The sequence below is a fragment of the Dipodomys spectabilis genome, unplaced genomic scaffold, assembly GCF_019054845.1.
Source record: "Dipodomys spectabilis isolate Male_0828 unplaced genomic scaffold, ASM1905484v1 ptg000594l, whole genome shotgun sequence".
Classification (NCBI taxonomy): domain Eukaryota; kingdom Metazoa; phylum Chordata; class Mammalia; order Rodentia; family Heteromyidae; genus Dipodomys; species Dipodomys spectabilis.
Window position 1 is genome coordinate 1,080,760 of NW_024871271.1, and position 8,520 is coordinate 1,089,279.

At 59.0% G+C, this 8,520-nt stretch overlaps 1 protein-coding gene across 1 annotated transcript; it reads left to right on the forward strand.

Annotated features, from left to right (window-relative positions):
* Nucleotides 1-829: 829 nt before the first annotated feature.
* Nucleotides 830-6,930, forward strand: Nelfa (negative elongation factor complex member A). The gene is made up of 10 exons (XM_042671005.1): nt 830-1,001; nt 2,647-2,808; nt 3,094-3,183; nt 4,183-4,313; nt 4,403-4,472; nt 4,793-4,881; nt 5,395-5,506; nt 6,130-6,407; nt 6,552-6,651; nt 6,746-6,930. Exons 1-10 carry the CDS (start codon nt 830-832, stop codon nt 6,928-6,930), a joined length of 1,389 nt encoding a protein of 462 aa, XP_042526939.1.
* Nucleotides 6,931-8,520: the final 1,590 nt, after the last annotated feature.

The following is an 8,520-nucleotide window of genomic DNA, read 5'->3' on the forward strand; positions in this document are numbered from 1 at the left end:
GCATCAGATTATCTGTCCTTGAGATTGGGGATCTGTTTTCCTATGTGTTTTGATTCCATGGTCTTCAAATATGCAATAGATATGTGAATTTGGAGTGTATGCTTAAGCATGTACACGTGTGGGTCTTCTGGAAGTCTGTTCAAAACTCTGCTCTGCCTCTAGTCCTCCAGCCCCCTGCAGAATGGCGCACGTAGCAGTGTGGCTTGGTCACTGTCTCCTCACTCAGTGCCCTGAGTAATGTCTCTCTCCTTCCTGGCACTGCATTAGCAGAGTTCCATACACTGGGCAGCCCGAGCACAGGAGCGTCTCTGGCTGTGATGGCCAGAGGTCCAATCATGGTGCCTGCAGGTCTGTGTTCTGGCAGTCTTGAGAGTTTCATGGCCATCGGTGCATCCGACACTCCAGTTGTTTGGCTGTATTCTCTGTGTGCACGTCTGTGTCTCTATTCTTGTGGTGCTGAGTTGGGGTGGGGACTGCAGCATTTTGGGGGTATCCTTGGCCAGCTCCCCCCACGCCGAAGGGCAGTTAGGGACACGTGCCTGTTGGTGGTGGCTCTGGGGTCAGCTCTTACTTCCTAGGTAGAGTATTGGTGACCTTGACTTCTCAACCTTCAGGTTTTGTTATTTCTGTCCCCACGCATGTAGCAGGTCCGGAGGACTGGATGTGGCCAGCGCTGTCGGGGAGACCACAGGCTGCTGGGCCAGGGCAGATGTGCGGACTGTGGTCGAGTAGGGGATGTGGAGGATGCAAGTAGCGTGCCTTAGGAGAGCTGCGTCTCGAGGGCGGGCAGGGGCTGTGGCGGTACCAGGCAGCCTCACTCTCTCCGTAGATGAAAGGCGCTCTGATGGACATCATCCAGCTTGCCGCCCTGGACTCTGACCCCTGGGTTCTCATGGTTGCCGACATCCTCAAGTCCTTTCCTGACACCGGCTCCCTCAACCTTGACCTAGAGGAGCAGAACCCCAACGTGCAAGATATTCTAGGAGAACTTAGAGAAAAGGGTGCGTAATGTGGCTTTATTCTGTGTTGGGAAGAAGGTGGTGACGTTTCTGAGTTGCGTTTGACTTTCAAGTTGTTTACTGTGTACTTGGTGCAGTTCCTGAAATATGGTGTGTGCACTGGCCCTGTGTGCACCTGTGAACCCTCCAACCCTGCATGCTGCTGTCTGGCTGCACGCAGGTTATTGGACAACAAGCTTGTCCTGGCTGTATGTCCTGTGCCTGCTGTGCTCAATTGAGTTGCTCACTGATACTTTTTTTAGCCACTTGCTTTTGGTCCCCAAAGCTGGGGATCCAATCTCTGCTGGTTGTGTTGTCCAGAGTCTGTGACAGAACCAGAATCTTCATCCACGGAGGTATTGCTGGCCTAAAAATGTGGGCCGTCCCCTGGCCAGCATGTGGCTGTGAAGTACTTGGACATTTGCAGCCAGTTTTAGAGAACATGCGGGGAAGGCTGGCGAGTCTGTGCTGTGCCCTTTCTCAATTTCCTTCTGACTTTGGGGAGTTGAAATTGGGTCCCAGAGCATCTGTTCTGGGTGGTGCCGCACACTGCGGGCTGCACACAGCCTGACCCCTGTGGCTTCTCATGTCCCTTCTTTTTTTTTGGTCACTCATGGGGCTTGAACTCTGAGTCTTGGCGCTGTCCCTCAGCCCTTCAGCTCATGGTGAGCGCTCTGCCACTTGAGCCACAGCGCCACTTCCGGTTTTCTGGTGGTTTATTGGAGATAAGAGTCTCAGACTTTCCTGCCTGGGCTGGCTTTGAACCGGGAGCCTCAGATCTCAGCCTCCTGAGTAGCTAGGATGACAGGCGAGAGCCACCGGAGCCCGGCTTGCTCTGTAGTTGTAAACACAGCTGTGGTGTGGAGAGCTTTGCTCCACACAGAGCTGCTTCGTGGTGGCTGTCCTGAGGGGCCCAGGCCTGGGTGCAGCAAACTCACTTTTTACAAGTCTGTGCTTTTCCCAGGGTAGTTGGGAAGCTAACTCCTGCCGCAGGGGTCCTCTGATGCCCTGGGGACAGCTTCCTGACTCACATGCTCGGTCACAGACTCAGCTTTGTGCAGCCCCCTGGGGCTGCATTCCGGGGGGAGCAGCCTGAGGTAGCCACGGGCTCTTCTTCTGCTGAGCGCTCAGCGGCAGATGAAAGGACAGTGCGCGTGTGCAGCACCGCGTTAACCAGCCAGAAGGAAGGAAGCCTGTTAGGGCAGGGAAATGGGTGCAGCAGAAGACAGCGCGTTACATGAAGTAACACCAGACTCAAAAGGACAAGTTAACAAAAAGTAGAGCGATGTGGCTATTCAGACTAGTAAGGAAGGGGCGGGGTGGGTGTGAGAGAAAAGGTGGAGATGGTGGGAGCAGAGGCCACCCACGAAAGGGGGTAAGTACAGTACGCACTGACAGCGACAAGTGTCCGGAGGCCGCTGCCGCCATGAGGGAGTGTCGACATGGTGTGTGTGTGTCCTGCGGCCCCAGCTGACGGGCACCAGGGTGTGCCTAGCCTCTTCTGGGCCTTTCCATTGTCCTTGGGTTGTGGAGCTGGAGCCAAGGGGAGACCAGTGTTTGGGGATGGGGATGGAGCCAGGGCGCCAGGGCTGGGCCGGTCACGCGGAGGCTGCCTCAGGGAGCCCTGACTGTGCTTGGCCCTCCACAGTGGGGGAGTGCGAGGCCTCGGCCATGCTGCCGCTGGAGTGCCAGTACCTGAACAAGAACGCCCTGACCACGCTGGCCGGGCCACTCACCCCGCCCGTGAAGCACTTCCAGCTCAAGCGGAAACCCAAGAGCGCCACGCTGCGGGCCGAGCTGCTGCAGAAGTGTGAGTGCCGCGCCGCGCGTGCCCCCGGCCCCGCGTCCAGGCCCCTTTCCACTCGGCAGCACCGGCGGCTGGGAACGGGTTAAGGGCTGCCGTGAAAAGGCTCTTGGAAGCCTCTGGCCCCCCGGGAGCGGGGCCCACGCACAGAGCCCAGCCGCTGCCTGTGTGGAAGGTGTGCAGGGCGGCCCGCGGCCGCGGTGGAACTTGGGTGGGTTCATAGTGAGCCAGGCGCCTCCTTGCAACCCACCACCGCCGCGGGCGCTGACCGACGTGTTGTTCCTTGTGTAGCCACGGAGACTGCGCAGCAGCTGAAGAGGAGCGCGGGGGTGCCGTTCCACACCAAGGGCCGGGGGCCGCTCCGCAAGATGGACACCACAAGTGAGGCGGGGCAGGCGGGGCTTACCTGTGGGGGGCCGGCCGGCTGGTCCGGCCCTCCGGAGAGAGAATGGGCTCTGCCCCCCGGGCCTCACACGCAGCTCTAGGTGTCTGAGTATTGGCCTGAGGCCTGGGCGCATTTATCCATTCTTCTTTGGGCTGGAGCTTCCCCAGGGCCGCGTGCACCCCCTGGCAGGTTCTGGACAAGTAGCGTTCAGGAGCCAGGCCAGGCCAGCAGCCCCTCTGCCCTAGGGAGCTGGGGCTGCCTGCGCCACCTTGTCTTGCCACGTTGCTGGTCCCTGTGGGCCCCGCGTCTGCCACCCAGACCCCTGCCCAGCACCCTCCATCTCCACCTCCTCCGGGGCAGGCGCTGCACCTGCTTCACCAGGGGAGGGGCCTGTGGCCCTGCGTGTTCTTGGATGCAGTCCTGCTGCACACAGCTCAGTGGGAGCCTCTGCCCCCATGCCAAGGGCGCTGGTGGGGGAGTGTCCACAGGTGCAGTGCACACCAGGGCAGGGCGCGGTTGGCCGGGGACCTGGGGTCTCCTTGGGGAAGTGTGAGGAGCCAGCGCTCGTGCCTGTGTAGCGGTCAGCACACCGATGGTGTCTGGCTTTGTTAGCTGTTTGAGCTGGGCTGTCAGTGCAAGGCTTTTCTTCTACGTAAGCGTCCCAGGTGGCCTTGGTTCCTCTGGGCCTGGGGTCCTGGGGTCCTTGGCCAGCTGGTATCCTTCCTGCCGGCCCTCCCAGTGTGCCACAGGCCCCTTGTATCTGCTGGGACAGCGGACAGCAAGCCTGGTTTTTTTTTGTTTTTTTTTTTAAGCAAGCCTGGTTTTTGCAACTGACTTTCACATCCGTGCTGAGCGACCCTGGCGGGATCAGCTCGTTTGGAGATGGGCAGACGGGCTGAGTGATCCAAGACAGCCCCTCCCCACGGTCCTCCGAGGCAGCTGTTCCTGGCCCACTCTGAGGTCACCAGGGTCTGACGGTGCCTTCTCCCCTCCAGCCCCGCTCAAAGGCATCCCGAAGCAGGCCCCCTTCCGGAGCCCGACCGCGCCCAGCGCCTTCAGCCCCACCGGGAACCGGACCCCCATCCCACCCTCAAGGACGCCGCTGCGGAAAGAAAGGGGCGTGAAGGTGTGGTGCCCCGCATGCGTGGTGCCCCACAGGGCTGGGCCAGCCCCTGGTGCCACAGCTAAGTGCAGAGCTTGTGTTTACTTTGGCAGCTCCTGGATATTTCTGAGCTGGACATGGTTGGTGCTGGCCGAGAGGCAAAGAGGAGGAGAAAGACCGTGGGTGCGTGCAGGGTGTCGCCTGTCTCTAGAGGGGCGTGGGGGAGGGGAGGTGGGGGCTGCGTTGTTGCTGTCTCTGGGTGGTGTGTGCAGCCGTTGGGACCAGGCTGCGTGCCTGGGGCACTGAGAAAGTCTGAGGCTCCTCTCCCCACACTGCACCCTGCTCACCACTCTCCCTGGTGATAGCCTTTTCCCAGGGAGTCCCTGCTGGTCGCGTGGAGACACCATGAGGTGCCTGTGCTGGTTCCCCAGCCCCTGGGGGGACACAGGGCCTTGTGAGCCAGCAGGGCTCTTCGGGACTAACGCACCATGCTGTGTCCACAGATGCGGAAGTGGTGGAAAAGCCAGCCAAGGAGGAAACGGTAGTGGAAAACGCCACGCCGGACTATGCGGCTGGCCTGGGGTCCACACAGGTACGGCTCCTGTGTCCCTGCCAGCACCGCCACCAGGAGGCAGCGCACGGGTGTGTGTGTGTGCATAGCAGTGCCAGCACAAGCGTGCGTGCATATATGCACAGGAGAGGCAGCCAGGCCCGAGGGCTCCCATTTGGAAAGAACACTGCCCCGAGGGGCCCCAGGCCCAAGAGACCAGGTTTTCCCTCGGGTGGACGGGGTGAGCCTGCTGAATTGTGGCCAGAGATGTGTGCTGAGGCTGTGGCACATCGGATGGGGCGTGAGGGGCTGTGACCCGCGTGGATGTTTGCTCCCGTGTTTCCCTTGATACAGTACACTTGTGTGGAAGGCAAGGGAGGCTGAGGTCCATTCCCAGAGGTGGCATCCAGCAAGCAGGGGTGGGTGAGGTGGGCTAGAACTTGGGGTCTAGCACCACCACACCCAGGTTCTGTGGCCAAGATGAGCCAGCAGAGGTGGGCTGGAGGGTGCTAACCACCGGGTCTGCCCAGAAGGACCCTGATCTCTGTCTTCCAGAAACTTGGGTCTCTCAACAGCGAGCCTGCCCTGCCCTCCACAAGTTACCTGCCCTCCACGCCCAGTGTCGTGCCTGCCTCCTCCTACATCCCCAGCTCCGAGACGCCCCCAGGTGAGTGTCCCAGGGGGCCCAGTGTCTGCTACGCAGGACGGGCCCTGCCGGCCTGGGACCCGAAGTCCTGTTTCTTCAGCATCAAGATGTCCTTCTGTGATATCCCTCATTCCTGCAGTTACCAGTATGGGAGCGGCTCTAGGACAAGAAATAAACCCCAGGCTCTCTGGCCTGAACAAACAGGTGGTTGTCTTGCTTGGAGCCAGGGCTCCCAGCTTACTAGGTAGAGGGGCCGGCCCCGGCAGAAAAGCCCGTGAAACCCCATCTCCAAAATAATGGATGAAGAGCCAGAGATGTGGAAGAAGTGGAACCCCAGTACTTGCCCAAAGTGATACTTGGTCCACAGCCGTGTTTGGCTTTGCTCAGCTGGTCTGCACCTGCAGCTGGCAGGAAAGCTTCGGGGCCAGGCTCTCTCGGGGTAGGGTCCTGACTGGCTGTGCTCTCTGGGTGTGGCGCTCCGGGTTTGGCCTTCGCCAGGATAGGGAGGACTTTTCATCTTGGCGGCCGCAAGGAGTCACATCCACAGCGGCCGGAGAAGGGTGGGCATGGGTCTGGCTAGTGCGGTGGGCTGGGGCGTCCAGCGCCCTGCTCCCAGGACCCTTAACCAGGCTACCTTGTCGCAGCCCCGTCTGCCCGGGAAGCGGGGCTGCAGGCCGGCCGGCCATCCGAGGAGCCCAGCACCCCGAGCCCCACACTGCCAGCACAGTTCAAGCAGAGGGCACCCATGTACAACAGCGGCCTGAGTCCGGCCACGCCAACCCCTGCAGCTCCCACCTCGCCCCTGAGGCCCACCACACCTCCAGCCACCACCCCCACTTCTCAGGCCCCCCCGGTGGCCATGGTGGCCCCACAGACCCAGCCTGCGGCCCAGCAGCAGCCTAAGAAGAAGCTGTCTCTCACGGTAGGCAGCCCCGGTGGGGGCAGATGGGAAGGGAAGCCTGGTGCCCGATGGGGGATGGGGAGCTGGCAGGGGCCTGCTGGTGGTGCCAGTGGACAGGGGCAGTTGGCTCTGGTGGCCTTGACACCTACTTCCTGTCCTCCACAGAGAGAGCACATGTACGCTGCCCAGGAGATGTTCAAAACGGCCAACAAGATCACGAGGCCTGAAAAGGCTCTTATCCTGGGCTTCATGGCTGGCTCCCGAGGTGTGTCCTGTGGCTGCGCCTGGGGGGCCCCTGTGGGGGTGGGCACGGGCTCCTTGGCCACCAGGCACCTGCCCAGCAGCCCTTGTTTCCACAGAGAACCCGTGCCAGGAACAGGGTGATGTGATCCAGATCAAGCTCAGTGAACACATGGAGGACCTGCCCAAGGCGGATGGCCAGGGCAGCACCACCATGCTGGTAGACACTGTGTTCGAGATGAACTATGCCACGGGCCAGTGGACACGCTTTAAGAAGTACAAGCCCATGACCAACGTATCCTGAGTGCTGCCTGCTGCCCGCCCCACTCCAAGGCCCGGGACCACGGCCTGCCTGCCTGCCTGCCTGCGTGTGCCCCCACCTGCGCTGCCCCGGCTGCGTACTCTGTCATTTCTCGGGGATGTTTCAGGCTTTTTATACTAGCGTGGGTTTCTTGTTGTGTGAGTTAAGATACTTTTTTGGATTCAGTACTACATTTTTTTTAAATGTAAAGCCAAAAAAGTGACATCCTGCAAATGTTAGTGCTTGTTAAGACTTTACCTTTCCATTTTTCCCCCTGAATTCACTAGCCTACGCGTGAGGCTTCTCCTGCTCGTGTGTGCCCCATGTGCACACGTGTCCCCCCCCCCCCCCCCCCCAGGTTAAGAGGACCAAAGTGGCACCTGGTGAGGCGGGGGCGTGTGCCAGGTGGGAGGTGACGGGCCTTGCCCCACCATGCCCTCCAGGGGGTTCTATTTGTCTTTTGTAGTTGTGGAGATTTAAGACCTATTTTCACTGTAAGATGATCTGAGCATTAAAAGTTTAGCTTTTCTAAAGGAAACCCGCAGAGCTCTTTCAGGCCAGCCTGACTCTTTGCCCAGGGCCCAGCCTTTCCCCAAGCAGCTGTCTGAACACAGCGGCCACCAGGGAGTAGGGTTGGGCAGCAGGCAGGATCACCCTGAGGGCAGCCCCCTGGGGTGGGGTTGGACTTGGGGTGGGCTTGTGGCTGGGAAGGTCCCGGGGCTGAGCAGGGAGCTAGACCATTTTCCCTTTGCTTGACTCCATTTGGGAGGGAAGGAAAGCATTTCTTTAAATGAGAACTCTTGCTGCCCAGCACTCAATAACTGCCGAGATTTTGCGGGGGGGGGGTGGGGGGGTGGGGGGTGGGAGTGCTCTTGAATTCACATCTCGGAGGTAGGGAGGCCAAGACAATCCCATATAGAAAGGTTAAAAAAAGGCCTTTAAAGTTTTTTTTTTAATAAAAAAATACTCATACACAGTTTTCCAAACACAACTTTCCACTTTAAATGCTATTTTCCCCAACTGGTAACTCTCAACTCTATACTTTAGCATATCCCCCCCTCCCCCCAAAAGAATGAACTTCAAGTTTTAAAGTCTAACATCAAACGTGGTGATAGCACCCAGCATTCCTAAGAGGAGCCTGACCTCGGGGCGTATGACGTTTAGACACTGACAGGCACGTTTAAACGTAAATTTAATTTGACAGGGCATTCCACAGCTCAGCGTGTGGTGACACGGACGCCCACGGACACGCTCTTACGCTACTAAAACAGTCAACTACTCTTCTCACCAACGGAGATATTTGGCAACGGAGAGTTGTGTTGATTTTAATTAAAACAGGCTTATCTTTCACTCTTGAAAATAAGGTGGTTCTGGAAGGTGGGCACTTCACGTCGTGCTTCAGATGTCAAGATAAATACTCTGAGGGCATTGGAAGCGCTAACCTGAGTGTGCCAGGAAGCCCTGGGCAGTGACGCTGGGAAGGGTGGGAGCCTAGGCCCTTTCCCCTTTCATCCCACAAGTGACTACATTTACAACTGACCACTTGGTCCCATCCCTGTGGACAGGTACAGGGGTGAGGTGGTCCTACTTTCC